Below are 18,446 nucleotides of genomic sequence, written 5' to 3'. Positions count from 1 at the left end.
GAGTGTGGAATTTTGGAGCCTTGTTTCAGATATCCTTAATGCTGATTTTCATGCAGCTTTTGCAATCTTGATTCCTCCTTCTCCATAGACTACCCTTGTTTATTTTCCAGAGAACCTTTTTCCAGTGTCCATAAAATAGACATTTTTTTAAAAGATTTTATTTATTCATTTGACAGAGATAGAGACAGCCAGTGAGAGAGGGAACACAAGCAGGGGGAGTGGGAGAGGAAGAAGCAGGCTTCCAGAAGAGCAGCCTGATGTGGGGCTCGATCCCAGAACGCTGGGATCACGCCCTGAGCCGAAGGCAGACACTTAACAACTGAGCCACACAGGTGCCCTGACATTTTCTTTTTAATTTCCTTTTTCTGGACTTCCTGGGTTATATATACTTCTTTTTAGTTTGGCAATGCATGATCACCTTTCTTCATTTGGTGTGTTTTCACTTTTTAAGTATCAAATTATATGTATGAAATCAGTATGGGTGTGTGTGTACATATGCCATACAGAAGGAGAGGGAGAAAGAGAATCCTTTGTAGCCTCCATGCTCAGCGAGGAGCCCAATGTGGGGTTCGATCTCATGACCTGAGGTCATGACCTGAGCTGAAATCAAGAGTCAGACACTTAACCAACTGAGCCACCCAGCCTCCCCAAAGAGCCACCACTTCTTTGAGTGACCTTGAGAAAGCTATTTAACTGCTCGGACTTTCATTCTCTTTGACCAGGAATGGCCATACTGACAATTGTTCACCTACCTTCACAGTTATTTTAAAATGCAGATAAGACAGTTTTATCTTTGTGCTTTGGGCACTCTTGGTGCTGTACACATGTAGGTCATTTTAGTAAGATGAGTCCTAACGTTTTTAATTGTGATGTGCGGTCCCTCCTAAGTTTGAGTGTTAGGTTTAGTGGGAAGAACTTGGACTGTGGAATCAGGCCTGCCGTTCACACCTGTGCTGCTTAGGCAAGTGACCTCAGGCAATAGATCATCAACAAATGAGGAAATGCATGTTCATTTCTGAGGTGTTAATTCATTTGTTAAGAAAGGATAATAGTAACTGATCCACAGAATTGTAAGCCTCAGATGGGGCAATAATATGCATAAAAACAATTTCTAGATGATAATCTATGTTTTGTGGTCCTTACATGTTCGGAGGATAGAGGAGATGGGCAGTTTGTCTTATTTAGGTTCAAAAGTCTTGAGATTTAGTAAGCACAAACATCAGAAATTCAACTACGCTCAGCATATTAGTGAGGCAAGTACATCTTTTTTTTTTTTTTCCCCTTTTCCTTTTTCATGTTTTGGAATTGATTAGTTTTAAAGTGACCGTCACTGACCTTGAAAGGCTACACAGAGATGTTGCTTCTTGGTCATTACAGTTTGTGGGTACCATGACCAAAACTTTGATCTTTTGTTTTTCAGGGAATTGGTTTTTTAAATCAAGCCCGACATGCCATTCATTAATAATACATGAAGAAGAAACTTGATTGGAAGATTTAAAAGCCTAGCGTTGCTGGTGTTGCTCCTAATTCTTTTATTGAGACTCTCCTTTGTTATATCTTGGTCACAGTTCCCTGCTTTGGGATTCAGATGACTCGGAGGGACCAAGAGGCAGAGGCGTTCACATTAGACCACAAAGTCCTAGACTTTGGGTTTATTGCTATTCTTAGGTTCATAATAACCACATGCTCTGTTCCTTAGGCTGAGGCTTTTAGATGGTCAGATTTTTGTGAGCTCAGGTGTTGAGCTGCAAAATTTGAAATTGGCTGAGGCTTCCGAGTTGCTGATTGTGGTGGTTTTCAAAATCTCTCTTTAGGGAGGAGTGCTTGACCAGAGCCCAAGAACTCACTGTTCTGCCTGAAAGTATTTTAAGGAGCACGTCATCCTCTTTTCTTACCATATAATAGCTTCCCCAGGACCATTGTACTCTCTCTCTCTGTTTTGCTCTTACCTACCTGACCCTTTCACCTTATGATGTTGGGCCAGGGTGGAGAGTAGGCACAGAATAACAAGGCCCCACAGCAGCTTCTGCCCTTCGCCTGTCCCCACCCTTCTCAAATTCTCCGTACAAGTAAATAGTCTTCTCAGCTGCGGTTAGAGGGGACTCAGCCATTACCTTCCATCTAAGACAGTAGCAAGAGCCAGGAAATCTGCTTGTAACTTACAGGCTGTGTATGGTGAGGGTCTGATAGTGAAGCAAATGGCTTCAAACCTGACCCTGAATCCACCACCTGCCCTGGCACACAGACTTCTCCCACACTCACTGCCACCATCGTGGCAGGGATGATGATCGTGGGGATAGAAAGGAGCCTAGGAATTTTGTATTAATAGGATTGGCAATCACTGCCTTCTAGGAAACAGCATTTCTTTCTCTGTTAATCAGAGTCTTCTCAAAACCACAGAACTTACCTCTGACATTTTTAAAAACACCTCGTACCATTTTGGACCCTTTTAAGAACCACGGGGAATCTGCAAATGGAGCCTAATGAGGCAACCGTCTTGGTATGATTTCTGTTCAGTCTGATTATCTTTGAACGGAGAAACTGGTGTGACTGTATTAGTTTCCTCGGGCCCCCTTAACTAATGATCACAAACTGGGGGGTTCAAACAACAGAAATGTGTTCTCTCCGTTCTGGAGGCCAGAAGTCAAAAAGCGATGTGCCGGCAGGTTGGTTCTTACCAGAGGCCCTGAGGGAGCACTCAGCTCATGCCTGTCCCTGAGCTCTTGGTGGCTGTGGGCCATGCTTGGCTTTGGACACATCACTGCAGTCTCTGCCTCCCTCATTCTTGCACCTCCTTGATGTGTTCTCTTCCTCTAATAAGGACACTTGTCATTGGATTTAGGGCCCACCCAGGTCATCTAGGATGATCTCATCTCAAGATCATTAACTGAATTACATCTGTAAAGGCTTTTTCCAAATAAGGCCACATTCACAGGTTCTGGATGGATATATGTGTGTTGGGAGTGGGGGCAGTCTGCACCATTCAGCCCACTTCTGGGGCCAGAGCAGGCTCCTCTGTCATCCCTGGCCAGATACTTTTGCTGATGCTTGTCATTGCTTGTAAGAGGAGAGGATGGCAGAGTAACATCGGTGCCTCATCATCCAAGCTCTACTAGCAAAGTGCAAAAACACAATCATTTGACAGAGAGTCAATAAATAGCAGTTTTCTCTTTGATCGAATTGTTCTGTTTTTAAGTGTAAAATCTGGAAATCTTTCCCCACATTCCAGAATCCCAAAACCTTTCTCCTCTTTTTTTTTTTAATTTTTAAAATTAGTTTCAGAGGTAGAATTTAGTGATTCATCAATTGCAGGTAACACTCAGTGTTCATTACATCAAGTGTCTTTTTCCTCTTAAAGAGAGTTAAGACAAGATCCTATCTTGCCTGAGCTCCAAGGCTGTAGGTTCATACCTGGTCTTGAGTAAATCAGAAGTATATTGTGTTTCTATGGACAGAACAAAAAAATTTTTTTTCCTTGGGCACTTCCCAGATACATCTTTTTCTTACAGAGTTTGAACCTTTCTCTAGTCTCATAGTATATGTGAGTATATGGTTTTATATTAAGCATTGCATAATTCTGTGAACTTAAAAAAGTACACGGTTAATACAGGCTTTGGTCACAGAACTTCAAAAATATAGAAATGAATGAAGTAAAAACTGAAAGCTCCCTTCTTCTCCTGCCACTAAATTTGGGCACATTTTTTGGAACCCCCTTATGTGGATGGACTGTGGGATTTTAGGCACTGTACCAAGCTGGTAATATTAGGTAAAGAGAAGTGAATGTATTCTAGGCTCAACTAAGCAGGTAGTAAATTGCTTCTAAATCTATCTCAGCAGCATCTCCTGTTTTTATCGTTTCCTAGGTTCAGTGTGGAGACAGTTTGTCATCATGTATAAGGAAAAGTTTAGCTCGTGAAAGCTGCTTTAATAATAGGTGTTATTTCTACTTTCTTCCTCCGTAGATTCTAAATTCTGTTTTTATTTTTCTCTTTCAGATTTAACCCAGAGACTGACTTCACCATAGAAACACCCACAGTTGTATCAATGTTTGGGGCAAGATAGTGGCAACAGGCAAGGGAAGAACAGCTCCGACATACTAACGACAATGAGTATGTTAAAACCAAGTGGGCTCAAGGCCCCTACCAAGATCCTGAAGCCTGGAAGCACAGCCTTGAAGACACCTGCTGCTGGTAAGGCTTTATGATTTATATCTAAATTAGAATCCTATTTGGAAACTTTTAAAAGACAGCCTTTAAACAATTTTATTTTTGAAAATATTTGAAGAAGCTTTAACTAAACGACATGGAATTTTAGGGGCACCTGGGTGGCACAGTTGATTAGGCATTCGGACTCTTGGTTTCGGCTCAGGTCATGATCTCAGGGTCCTGAGATCCAGGCCCATGTAGGGCTATGTGCTCAGTGGGGAGTCAGCTTGTCCCTCTCCCTCCCCCTCTTCCCCTTTCCCTGCTCGTTCTCTCTTGCTGTCTCTCTCTTTAAAATAAATAAATCTTTAAAAAATATGGAATTTTATACCTAAAAATATTTTTTTTAAGATTTATTTATTTGAAGGGGTGGGTGAAGGGTAGTATAGGGAGAGAGAGAATCCTGCAGCAGACTCCCCATTGAGTGTGGACCCCCAACACAGGGCTAGATCCCAGGACCCAGAGATCATGACCTGAGCCAAAATCAAGATTTGGCTGCTCAACTGACTGCTGACTCAGTCACCCAGGTGCCCCCTGTATCTAAAAATCTTAATGAAGAGCTCTTAGTTAATTTAGTGCAAGGTGCTAAAATAGTTGTCAAGTAAACTTCAGTATTTAATCCTTACAATGTTAAGGTATTTTGTTTTTCTGTCTGTGCCTTCCTAAACTCATCTGGGCCTTTCTCTTTGGGGTTTAGGGATTTGTAGAGAAAACAAAGGTGAATCTGGCTTAAAAGATTTGATGACAGTAAGTGATCTGAAGTTGTCCTTTGGTTTCAAGGGAGCAGGCTAAGAGAGTCAGGAGAGGGTATCTGATGCTTGCTATTCTGGTCTTTTCATGTGGTTTATATGCTATTAGATAGGTTATCAGCCATTCCAGAGAGTCAGGTTTCCACTGCAAAATATTAAGTCCAACATTGTTTCTTCAGATTTTTCCATAAAACCTCATTGATATGTCACGAGGGCAGGGATCTTTGTAGTGTTTTTTCACTGCCTAAATTTACCCACATACCTAGAACATTGCCTGGCTCATAACAGGAACTCGTTAAATGTTTGTTGATTGAGTGAAGATCTCAAATTATTTACATTTTGTGTATCAGGATAAAACTGGGGTCTTATGAGGGAGGCCATAAAACATCTTAGAGGAAAGCTTTACTGTGGTGTCTCCTATTCTCCTTCCCCTCAAAATCCTTCCTCTCTTTAGGACCCATTCAAATGTCTCCCCTTCCTCACACCCTTCCATGGTCATACTCATGCCCCACATTTTAGAATTGTCTTTTTCACTTTTAGCATTTTTTTTTTTTAAAGATTTTATTTATTTATGTGACAGAGAGACAGCCAGCGAGAGAGGGAACACAACAGGGGAGAGGGAGAGGAAGAAGCAGGCTCCCAGCCAAGGAGCCCGATGTGGGACTCGATCCCGGAACGCCAGGATCACGCCCTGAGCCGAAGGCAGACGCCCAACGACTGCGCCACCCAGGCGCCCCACTTTTAGCATTTTTTATGCACACCCCTTAGCATGTAAAGTCCTTAAGTGCAGGGGATCATGAGAAATTCGACTTGGTTTCCTCAGCAGTACTTGCCACACATTACATGGTGTTATTAAGAGTAAGACAGCTTATAAACACTAAAACTTAGATGCTTAAAACGAAATCGTTGCCTGTTTGAGCACTTTTATGAAGATTGTTTTTCAGAAACTCATGCTTGCAGCACCCTGTCAGGAAGAATTGTTCATGTACAAAGCTGGAATAGATTCTAAAAAACTGACAGGGCTGGCCTGTCTTTGGCAGATTATTATCTGTTTGATTTGAGAGCATTTATTGTCTTCTAAAAAAAGAAAAAACAAAACAAAAAAACGGACCACAAACTGAAATGCCAGTCTCTTCTTCTAGGTAGGGTAAAGGGATGTTCAGCACCCCCTGTAGGTGGGCCAGACTACTCTTGTTTCCCCATCTACTCATGATTCACTCTTTTCTGTTGATCAGGCCTCAGGCCAGATGTTACCTCCTCCAGGAGGCCTTCCCTGACTGCTCTGCCTAAAGACACTGTCTCTGCCACAGCACTGATATCACCTGAAATTACCTGGTGTGTCTCTTGACTGTCTGTGTCCACACCTCTAAGCTCTTGGCTCTATAAGGGCATGGACTGTGCTGTCTTGCTTTGTCCCCTAGTGAGAACAATGCCTGGGACGAGTGCCGGAGTGGTAGAAACTCATAGGAAGGGGCAGCATGAATAAATACATTATTTCATTTAATAAAACTCTTAAGATAGATACTACTTTCCCCTTACAGATGAAGAAATTGAACTCAGGTCATGTAACACCTAAGATCACAATATGCCTAATAAATAGTAGAGTGCTTAAGAATGTGGGCTTTCTTTGCCGGTTCATACCAAATACTTAGTAAATGGTTGCTGGTCGAATGCTTGAGTTTCTGGTGTAAATATCACATTTCTGGCAAAATATAACTTCTGTTTTTACTGCAAGGTAGAGATTGCATAAAGTCGTCTTGCCTTAGCAGGGAGTTGGGCCAGGTGCTATCTTTTTCTTTTTCTCCTTTCTGTGATTTCCATCTCTGCCAGCAAAGGAATAGGGTTTATTTGTTGGTCTTGGAATGAGATGGCAGGGCTGTAGCACTGAATCTCCTCCTCCTTCAAACCTGATTGCGAATCTCTGGGTCCAAGGTCCTGGACTTGTCAGCCTTCCCTGACTACTCACATGCAGGAATAGAGCCCATCTCCGGGGATCCGGAAAGTGTTTGCTCATGATGTGCAGGGTGGGGGGTGGAGGAAAGCATGAAAGCAGACCTGTGTTATGAACTTTAGTAAAGGGACCTTTTTCCCCCTTGCTTTGACTTTTTCCAGTCTTAACTGCCAATAAGGATTAAATACTACTGGCTCACTGAGTTTCAACAGCATTGAGAATGGTACCGATGAACTAAGTCCTTTTTTCTTTTTCTTTTTTCAAGTTTTATTGATTTAAGTGATCTCTACACCCCAATGGGGCTCGAACTCATGATCCTGAAATCAAGAGTCGTGTGCTCTTCCGACTGAGCCAGCCAAGCGCTCTGATAGGTCAAGTAATTTTGGCTTCCTTGCTTAAAAAAAAAAAAAAAAAGGACAGAAGGACAGATGTACAGAATACCTTAAAAGAGCTGTGACTGCTCCTGTTCCTTTGGGCTTTCTCCAGTTTATTTTCTTTTAAGTTAGGAGTTGCCTGCTTGAATATGAAATTGAGTCTTTTCTGATCCTTTCTTCTGTTTGCAGTTGTAGCTCCAGTGGAAAGAACAACATCCAGTGAGAAAGCATCAAACGCCCCATCCTCTGAGGCACAGGAGGAATTTGTAGATGACTTTCGAGTTGGGGAGAGAGTTTGGGTGAATGGGAATAAGCCTGGATTCATCCAGTTTCTGGGAGAAACCCAGTTTGCACCAGGCCAGTGGGCCGGGATTGTTTTAGATGAACCCATAGGCAAGAATGATGGTTCGGTGGCAGGAGTTCGGTATTTCCAGTGTGAGCCTCTAAAGGGCATATTCACCCGCCCTTCGAAGTTGACAAGGAAGGTGCAGGCGGAAGATGAAGCTAACGGCCTGCAGACAACGCCTGCTTCCAGAGCGACTTCGCCTCTGTCCTCCTCCGCAGCCAGCGTGATGACCCCCTCCCCAGCAGCCCCTTCAAACATCCCCCATAAATCATCCCAGCCAACAGCAAAGGAACCTTCAGCTGCGTCTCAGATCAGCAACCTTACAAAAACTGCCAGTGAATCTATCTCCAACCTCTCAGAGGCCGGTTCAATCAAGAAAGGAGAGAGAGAGCTCAAAATTGGAGACAGAGTATTGGTGAGTCCAGAAACATTCTGAGGTCATTGTGTTGAACTGATGAATGGTTGAAATGCACACATACAGGCTCGGAGTCTGTTCTAGAGGGACCGCTCATTTATAGAGAAATTAATCAGCTTTTCTAGTGTTTGGTTTACGTGTGAACATGGCTATGTCTTTTGAGCATAGTATGAGCATAAGTTTGCAATGATTGGTTCTGATTCTATCTACCAGTTTAGCCAAAGGAATGTTGAGGTTATTACTTGTAACTGTTACTTGGCAAAACAAGCTCAGAAGTGGACTTGGATGTGTTTATAAAAGTTTTTCACCCTGGTTTGTAATTTTTGATGTAAAGATGGTGTGTGGTTGGGTGCCTGGGTGGCTCAGTCAGTGAAGCGTCTGCCTTCAGCTCAGGTCATGATCCCGGGGTCCTGGGATGGAACCCCGCATCGGGCTCCCAGCTCAGTAGGGAGTCTGCTTCTCCCTCTCCCTCTGCCTGCAGCTCCCCCTGCATGTGCTCTCTCTCTCTTTCTGTTAAATAAATAAATAAAAATCTAAAAAAAAAAAAAAAAACGGTGGTGTGTGGGTGTATATAAGATCCTGCTTCTTAGGGGTCCTGAAAAACTCAGACATCATAGGATGTTATTTCAGAATTTCTCTGCCTTTGAAATGATCTCCAGTTTATTTTCCTTTAAGGTTAGGAGTTATTTGCTTGAATATGAGTTAGGGGTTGTCTGCTTGAGATCTACAAAGAGGAACGAAGTGAATAGTCATTTCTATTTACTAATAAGCAAGAAACACAACGTGTAAGGTCTGCACTGTATGTTCTAGAGCCTCTGAATTTACACCAGTGATTTTGTTCTTTATTTTTTAAAAAGATTATTTATTTATTTGAGAGCACGAGAAGAGGGGAGGAGCAGAGGGAAAAGCAGGCTCCTTGCTGAGGGAGCCCGATGTGGGGCTCCATCTTGGGACCCTGGGATCATGACCTGAGCCAAAGGCAGGTGCTTCACCAACTGAGCTACCCGGGCGCCCCAGTTTGTTCTTTGTTTTAAACAAGAGGCCAGTGTCGCAGTGCTAAAAACACAAGCTGAGCCCCAGCTCTGCCTTCGTGACCCCAGCGAGTTCTTTAACTTCCGAGGTTTCTCATCTGTAAGAGTGAGACGATAATAGTACTGACCTCCTAGCATCATTGAGAGGATTAAATGAGATAATGCATATAAAATTCTTAGCAGTGCCTGGGATACGCGAACGCTCAGCAGTGGTAGCTCTTTCTCTCCCTGATGAAAATTTAAAGCTTTACTATTTCACTCTCCCCACACTCGAGTCAGTTCAGTGTAGGGCCTGAAGTTGGTCAGCAGCCTCTGACCCGCTGCTCTGCCTTTCCTTGTATCTGTTCAGCAGCTGTCAAATTCCGCCAGGCCTGGCAGCTTCCAGGCGTGCCGCGGGGGGACAAGAAGAGCCGTTAGCCCTTAGTGTACCATGTGTCTCATGTACTGTTTCCACAGTGCTCTGGAGCAGCCCCGTGGAACTGAGAAGGAGACCGAGGCTCAGAGGGGTGGGGTCGAGAGTCCAAGGGCTCCCAAAGAGGGGTGGACCTGTAATTTAAATTGTGCTCTTTTTACTCTGGCGCCTGTTGTGGAGAGCTGATGATTGTTAGTGTAACTGTAAAATTGGAAGTGTTTTTTGTGATTTTGTTGTTTTATGGATAAGGAAGCTTAAGCCCAGAGAAATGAAGTGACTAATCACATGGTGTGTTCTCAGCAGATTTTAGACTTAAAACCCAGGACTTCTGCCTCTCAGGCCCCTAGCCCCTCCATGAATCCAGGAGGCCTCACATACCTGTGGGGACCCATTGATACCTCATACCTTCAAGGGGTTCCTTCTGGATCCCTTAGTTTCAAGGTCAGTAAGTTCCCTCTTCAGTTACAATCATCATGAATTTCAAAGGTTGATGCATCAGAACTTAGAGCGTTTTTAAAACAGCATTTCCGTGTGAGGGAGCTCAATCTCCATTGTTCAGCTGACGTTCACTTGCTGTCCCAGTTTTGAATTTGGTACATCTGCTCTTTTGTGGCAACAAAGGCTTTTTGATGCCTTTTTTTGGAGGGGGTATCTTTTAATTTTTAAGTAATCTCTACACCCGTCATGGGACTTGAACTCACTACCCCGAGATCGGGAGTTGTGATGCTTGCTTTTTTTTCTTCTTTGCTGTATAGATACTGCTGCCATGAATGCCTCTAAAAATTTTTGCCGTGTATATATCTTACTTTCGTAGGATAACTTCATAGAGGTGGAATTACCAGGTTAAGGGGCACAGACACATTTAAGGGTTATGGCCCACACTTACCTAGTGAACTTTGGTTAAAGCAGAAACCTACGACCTCAGCACAGGACTGCTTTGTAGGTTAGATTGCCGATTGTATGCGATGCTGTCTTAAGTGCTTATCTGTAAACAACTTCTTTCCCATTCGAGAAAGGACAGGGCACACTTTCAAAACAAGAAGCTCTCCCTTCCCGCCAGCCGATGTGACAAACAGTTGATTGAAATATTGGTCCAGTGGCATACTGCTTGGCTGCTAAGACAGCCGAAATGACTAAGGTCAGCATGGTTTAACTGACAACCACAGGCTTCCAGGAGGCTGTCATGATTAAAGTAGACCTGAAGGATAGGAATTGGCCTGGTAGCAGGAAGTGCTGGTGGGGAGAGGGAGCCTTCTTGCTGAGGGAGGGCAGACTTCCTGAGACGGAAAGGCTTTGGCATGTTTGGGGGAAAGGCCAGTGTCTTTCCCCAGATGCAGTGAGTGTGTGGTGGGAGGTGAGACTAGTTAACGATGTGGTGTCTGCAGGGACAAGTGCCGTGGGACCTATGAGGGCAGACTGTTCTCATTAAGAACGATGAGAGTGATGTTGGATTTGTAGCTTGGGAAGACCACTCTGGCTGCTTTGTAAGAATGGATTGGAGGTGGATAAGAACGGGTTGAAGGTGACCATTCTTTGAAGAGGTTGAAAGTTGGAGGAGAGCACAGAGGTCAGCCTGATGCTGGAGGAGTGTTGGGTCTCAGGAAGATTTTGTTTCTTTTCTTTTCTTTCTTTTTTTTTTTTTTTCAAGACGGCAGGGTCTGGAGTATTTATATTGTAGCTAAACTGAGCTAGACTCAAGGAGCTGGTTAAAGATACAGTAGAGAGGGGGGATCAGTGATGGGTGAGGTTCCTCAAAGAGGTGGCATCCCCAGCTCACACACAGGGGGATTGCGTGGCCTTTGATTAAGAGAGGGAAACTTCCTCCAGTTTTATAGGAAGAAAGGAGGAGAATCTGCAGATGCCGGTTGGATTGTAGAGGTTCGAATGGTGTATTTCTAGGAAAATTTTAATGACATGTTCAAAACTAGCATACTTGCAACAGAATTTCATTTGAATCTATGAGAATCTGAAGTCATATGAGAGTGTTATTGGAAGTGATAAAATGATTTACTGCCTTTGGTTAGTATTTTAGGAGAAATTACAGGAGTACCTTAGAACCACAGCATTTTATAGCTAGAAAGGGAGAGCTCTAAAATGCTGTGGTTCTAGAAACCTCTTTTGAGGTCACCGAATGTTTCCTTTTGCTTAGAATACTGAAGCCCAGAGAAGAGATACGACTTGCCTCAGGTTGTATAGTGTGTGATAAATGTGTTCGTGTCTCACCATGTCCTCTTGTCCTAGTTCCGATGCTTTTTTCTCCTTTAACATGCTGCTTTGTTTAATAGAAATCTTTGATTTAGAAATACGAAACATTTTTACTTCAAGATTAATTTATTAAGGAAATTAGGTTTAGAAATCTAAAATATTTTATTTGGAATTTTCCTGATTAAAGAAAAATGCTGTTGATTACCAAAATCCCAGTGAAACTAATTTGGTCATTAGATCCCTCTTATGTGAGGTTTGGTCTAGAATTTTTCCGGTCCTGCCCACAGGGAGCTCATGGCTCCTGCCATGTTGAACCAGTGCAGAGAAGACAGGAGGTGAGCTTGCCTTCTCCAGACCCTCGCCCTGTGTAACTTCGCTTCCTCCTCCCATTGCAGGAAGAGCAAGAAAGTGGGCTTCTGCATCGGGTATGATATTGAGCCAAACGACCTGTGTAAGATCCAAGTAGGAGCTCCAGAGCTATGACTGAATTAGGCACGTGTGTCTCAGGAAGGCAGTCAGGGCTTGCAGAAGCGCCCCCTTGTCACCTCGCCCCTGCACCTTATGCTCACAGTCACCGTGGGATGAATTAGCCGTAGAGTAAGTTGTGCTGATTTTGGTTTAATATCTAGAGGCTCGAGGAGGGGCCTCAGAGCTGCTTGTAACAAATCCATCTGTGTCCCTCCTGTCTCTCTCCGGCCTCTCTGTGCTCCCGTTTGTCCTCATGAATACTGCATGGGACTCACTGAAGATTGCTTTATGCTGTGGTTTGCTGGGCTTTCAGAAGCATAACTCTTTGCAGACTGGGAATCTCTGGGCTAACTAATTGCCCTGAATGTTTTTTTTTGAGATGGTCTCACTGTGTTTTTTGGGTAGATTTGATATTTCATGGAGGTGACGTCAGGTTCTTGAGAAAGGTGACCAACTTCCAGCTGTTGTGTTTCCAACATGGTTGTCTCCGTGTCTGTGACTGTATGTTCTGTGATGAATTCTTAGCTTATGACTGTAAACGAGGAGACTTTTCAGCATTTTATTTTTAAAACGACAAGCGGTATTTTCTTACAAGGTACTCCCAGAGCTCTTATAGGAAGAATCTTGCAGTGTAGATCTGTAGGGCTTTTGAATACTGTGAAAGAGGAGTCTTCCTGAGAATTAAAAAAGACCTTTATTCATAAGGTTTATTTTGTGTGTGCTTGAACCTTAAATAACTACAGTTCATCCAGGGTATACTTCCTTCATGTGTGTCTTGATTTGTTCGATGTTATGTTTGTGAGATTTATCTGTAACTTATTAATTTAAAACATGCACGTAGGGGCGCCTGGGTGGCACAGCGGTTAAGCATCTGCCTTCGGCTCAGGGCATGATCCCGGCGTTATGGGATCGAGCCCCACATCAGGCTCCTCCGCTGGGGGGCCTGCTTCTTCCTCTCCCACTCCCCCTGCTTGTGTTCCCTCTCTCGCTGGCTGTCCCTCACTCTTTCAAATAAATAAATAAAAAATTAAAAAAAAACATGCACGTAGTAGGATCATTTAATGTCAACACACTTCACAATATACTTCTGTAGATTCAAGGCATTTCTATGCTAGTAAATATAGCTCTGTTTAAAATAATGTTACTATTTGGTGTCACGCTCTTTGGAAGTACTGTACCTAATTTAATCATAGACATTAGATTGCTCGCATTGTTTTCCCCAGAAATGAAATTTCTGTGTAGAGGAATATATAAACATTTAAACTTGTAATACGCAGCCAGATTATGGTCCAGCTAGCCATTACCGTTTTATGTTTACATGAACAACATACAGATATGCCCTTTCTAGTAAGTTGATTTCTTCTGTTTTTCTCAGTCCTCTTACCAGTGACTACGAGATCTACGAGTCTGGTTGTGACATTGCCCTTACATTGGACATTTGTGCGTCATCTGCCTGGGTGGGTTCTTGGGCTCTGGGGAAGCTGTTCTTTACTATGACCTCTCTGTACCTTGATAGGACAGTAGCTATTAGCAGAAAGATCTGTTACTTTGTATGCCTCAAAGTTAAGAAGACTCCGGTTGTTCACATTATGTTAAAAATTCTTTTTGGAGACCTTGTCTGAAGATGGCGATCTTTTCCAGCACAATAGATTTTGCTCAGGCAAATGCAGAGAGCCTCTCAGTTCTGGTGAGAAGCTGACTCCGGCTGCGGCCACCTCTTTGCACACAGACAGGGTCAGTAGTCATATCTTAGCAGCTCATGGTGGGTGCAAACATCTCTAGAGCCCGGCTCGCTGCTCTCTGTTGTGAGAGGGTAGAATAAGTGTGTTTTTACTTCTGAGGCTCGGGAATGCATAAAACCATCCATCCGCCCATCAGATTTCATTTCTTTGGTTTCTGCCTCCCCCTTCCTCTCTCCAGCTCTGTTGTCCTCCATGACCTCACCTTCCCCTGGACTGGCACGCCACTGTCCACGCCACTGTCCATGGCGCTCTCCCTGCCACTAGCCCGTCTCTCCCCAGGTCTGTCCTCCACACCATGATGGAGTGGTGCGTCTAAAATGTAGATCTGCTGATGCTGGTTCCGCATAAAACCCGTGGTGGTGCCCTGTGTGTCTGCACCAGTGGTTTTGTTTTTGCGGTGTTGGGAGAGTTTTCTCCAGGGGTCAGTCCCTGGGCCTGGCTAATTGGTATGACATTAGGTTCTTTTTGCAAAAGTAAGATATCTTACAGATATCAAAGCTGGTATCTCTCCAGCCTTGAGAACTTTGTGTAGGCTCCTGGGGCTCAGGAATTTCTGGTCACAGATCACCCTGTCCTACTGTGGGACTCAGAGGGAGGAAAGATTGACTACTGCCCGGGCCTGAGTCTAATGTTGAAAAGACTGTTACTAGATCCCATCTTCTAACTCTTAGTATTGCTTTCATGAAATCTTTAAGCAGAATTACCAGACTATCTTAGAGTCCATCTAAGGGCCCAGGAGTTTGGGCAAAGAGTTTTTTTTTTTTTTTTTTTTAAGATTTTATTTATTCATTCATGAGAGAAAGGCAGAGGCAGAGGGAGAGGGAGAAGCAGGCTCCCCCCCAGAGCAGGGAGCTCAATCCCAGGACCCTGGGATCATGACCTCAGCCCAAGGCAGACTGTTAACTGACTGAGCCACCCAGGTACCCCAATGATTTTTAATGTATAGAGTTATGTAGTCACTACAATCCAGTTTTAGGATATTTCTCTCACCCCAAGAAGTTCCCTCTTACCATTTGGCAAGTCGCTTCCACTCCCATCTCCAGCCCCGGGCAATCACTGATCTGCCTTCTGTCATACGCCTTTCCTGGACATTTTGTATAAATGCCATTGTATAACAGAGTTTTTTGTGTCTGGCCTCTTCCACATAAATTATGTTTGAAGGCTTACCATGTTGTAGTTCATTGCTTCTCATGGCTAAAATACTCTTTTATGGATATACCACGTTTTATTTATCAATTCACTATTTATTTACTTAAATTTTTGTTTAAGGAATTCATGCTCCTAGTTCAAAATGCCCTGATTTCAGTACTTATAAGTTTGTATGAAAAAGTTAGTAGTTCTCTGCCCACACTCTGATGTAACAGGTTACCCCCTGTTCCACACCCCCTTTTGTCTTCCTGGGAAGGGAAGATAAATTTCAAGAGCTAACACGCAAGTCAAGCATAACTTTTTCTTCTTTTAACCATTGTCTTCGTAATTATGTCATCTTTTCTTTACCTGTTTGTTCTCAGGAGAGTTGGAGTTTATGAGAGAGTATCTGTTCTACATCCGCTGTGCTCGTCGTGTTAATTTTCTAAGGGGTTTCATTTACTGTCATGTTATAGATTGGGAAACTCAGATTGATGGCATAAAGGGGGTAAAGAAACCACGACGTTTATTTAGCTTAGAGAACCTGTAACAGCTGTATTTAACACCCTCCAGTCCATTCCAGTCTGTGCCAGCCCGTGTTCCTGGTGCTGTAGAGTTGGCGGTGACACTGCTGTCTAATAGGGCTTCCCACTGCGTTCAAATAAAACTCTGAATTCCTTCCCAGGACCCACAGGGCCCACGTGCTCTGGACCCTGCCCACCCTCTCGGAGCCCCTCTCCCTCCACATGTCCCTCCGCCTCACTCCACTCCGCTACACTGGCTTCCATGCTCTTTCCTAAACCCCAGACTCATCTGCACCTTGGGATTTGCTGTTTCTTCTGCTTGGAATGTTCTGCCCCTGTGTCTTCCCATGATGGGTGCCTCGTAGTCATTCGAGCCTTGGCTCAAAGGTCACCTCCTCGGGACCCTTTCCCCATCACCCCACCTAAAGACCCTCCACGGGCACTGTCACATCACCCTGTTTTGTTTTGTTTCCTCGACCTCTACACTACTTAAATCGTTCTTCTCAGTTACTGACTTGTTCATTGTCCATTTTCCCCTGACCAGAATTTAGGCTCCATGAAAGTCTAGAAACTTTGTATGTCATTCGTGTTCATATCTCCAGCACTTAGGGTAGTGCCTGACACATAGTAGGTACTCCTAAAGATTGTTAAAGAACTAGAGGGTTTTCAGTATAGCTGTCACATACCCTCGAAGGGGAGGAGTCACATTGTAAAGTATGACAAGAGGTGCAGTTAGGACCCGTGGGTAAAAACAGGGCAGGAAGGTGTTACCCTTGTCTATGGGAGACTTACCCGGAAGAACTAGCCCAAATGGAGTTGACTCTCTAGTTGAGGTAATAGAAAATACTTAGCTAGCACCTTCATTTCACAGCTGATTTTCAAGTCAGGGCTAAATTTGTACTTGGTAAATACCAATTAGTCATATTTACCTTTTTATAAATAAGCTGCTTGAGGCGCCTGGGTGGCTCAGTCCGCTAAGCGGCTAACTCTTGGTTTCAGTTCAGGGTCTTGGGATCGAGCCCTTCATTGGGCTCTATTCTCAGCAGAGAGTCTGCTTAAATCTCTCTCTCTCTCCCTCTGCCCCTCCCCTGCTCACTCACTCCTTCTCTCTCTCAAATAAATAAATCTTTTAAAAAAAATAAGCTGCTTAACTTAGAATATGGCAAATAAGAGGCCACTTCACAAAGTTGTGTTGCTCACGATATTCTTGTGAGACAGTCCCTCATTCGCACACATTGGACATTTGATAGCTTTGTAAACCAAGGCACAGTGAGATTACATGGCTTGTAATCTCATCATCAATAGATGGGGGTTCAGAGAGCATTAAGTGTTTCTCTTTCCTGTTTGTAGACCTGCTTGTTAGCTGGCAGAATTTATCAGTGTTCTTATTTGTAAAGGAGTTTGCAAGAGGGGCATTTGTCTGTTCCCACAGCATTTTGTAGAAACCTCTTAAAGTACTTACTACTCTTCACTGGAATTACCTGTCCCAGTTTCTCTCTCCATCAGTGGCCAACACTGTATTCTGTTTATATTTGTATCCCAAGGACCCAAGCACTCAAGAAATAAATATTGAATGAATGAATGAGAACTTACAAATCTGAGATTTTCTAAAGCATGATAACTGGCTTCGTTTTCCTTTAATTGAGTTTCTAGTTTAAATTAATTTTGTTTCCAGTAGTGACTTCTTTTTTTTTTTTTTTTAAGATTTTATTTATTTATTCGACAGAGATAGAGACAGCCAGCGAGAGAGGGAACACAAGCAGGGGGAGTGGGAGAGGAAGAAGCAGGCTCCCAGCGGAGGAGCCCGATGTGGGGCTCGATCCCATAACGCCGGGATCACGCCCTGAACCGAAGGCAGACGCTCAACTGCCGTGCCACCCAGGCGCCCCCCAGTAGTGACTTCTAATTTTGACTTAGATTGACCACAGTTTAGGAGTTAATATACTCATATCCAGAGAGTCAAGATAGTAAATGGTAGCTATTTGTGTTTGCCATGGATCTAGTATTTTGTTTTCATGTTGAAATTTTTTTTCTCTAAGAATCTTGATATCTGCCCCTAAAACGTAGATTTGAAAACTGTGGCTTATATCTAATGTAACTGCACATACTAAAATACCGTGGATTCTCTGGAACACTTGGGAAGTAAAACTGACTTTAAACAATCATGTTTAAATGCTTAGAAAAAAATCTGATTGTAGAATGATTAAGCAGAAAAGCATTTGAGTGATTTTAGGACTTCATGTGACTTCCTGTCTCTGTAGAAGATATTTTGAGCAACTACTGATGGTATTTCACAGGAAGAGGGAAAGCATATTGTCTGTCATATGAGTCAAGAGTTCAAAGTTTGGTGGAAGAAAAAGTATAAAAACCACCCATCCTAGGGACCAGTAGTCATCCATTTCAAATAAGTTTTGTGGCATGGTATTTTTTCTTAAGGGTAAATGTATATTTTATTACCTGCATTTAGAGAAATAGTTGCTTATCTGCTATTTGTGGTATTTAAATTTTTTTTAATTTTTATTTTTCTATAGTAAACGGCATTTATTTTTCATATTCGTTTGAGGGTAAGGAGAAAAGTCAGTTTGCCCTATGATGGTCTTTCTGAAAGAGTCTCCATTCATTCCATGGAATTGGATAGGTTGCTTGATCTGAGGATTTTGTACTTTTAATTAATAAAGAGAACTTCCTTTGAAGAGAGTGGTCAGTGGGTGCCTGGGTAGCTCAGTTGGTTAAGCATCTGCCTTCGGCTCAGGTCATGATCTCGGGGTCCTGGGATCAGGACCCCATGCTCAGCAGGGAGTCTGCTTCTCCCTTTCCCTCTGCCTCTTCCCCCCTGCTTGTGCTCTGTCTCTCTCTCTCTCAAATAAATAAATAAAATCCTTAAAAAGAAGAAGCAGAG

The 18,446-nt window shown here is 43.2% G+C and overlaps 1 protein-coding gene across 6 annotated transcripts in view; it reads left to right on the top strand.

Moving 5' to 3' along the window:
- Positions 1 to 18,446, top strand: part of CLIP1 (CAP-Gly domain containing linker protein 1) — a 117,063-nt gene that overhangs the window by 28,821 nt on the left and 69,796 nt on the right. For all 6 annotated transcript variants that reach the window (XM_045777814.2, XM_045777804.2, XM_045777798.2 and 3 more), the window contains exons 2-3: positions 3,996 to 4,190; positions 7,466 to 8,037. In XM_045777814.2, coding sequence (XP_045633770.2) covers positions 4,106 to 4,190; positions 7,466 to 8,037 — 657 coding nt within the window. In that variant the 5' untranslated portion in view covers positions 3,996 to 4,105. The remainder of the gene's footprint in view (positions 1 to 3,995; positions 4,191 to 7,465; positions 8,038 to 18,446) is intronic.

Source organism: Ursus americanus, chromosome 30, assembly GCF_024610735.1.
Source record: "Ursus americanus isolate L20-20 chromosome 30, mUrsAme1.1.p, whole genome shotgun sequence".
NCBI classification, from domain to species: domain Eukaryota; kingdom Metazoa; phylum Chordata; class Mammalia; order Carnivora; family Ursidae; genus Ursus; species Ursus americanus.
The sequence above is the reverse complement of the archived record's forward strand: the minus strand, read 5'-3'. Positions and strand labels throughout refer to the sequence as shown.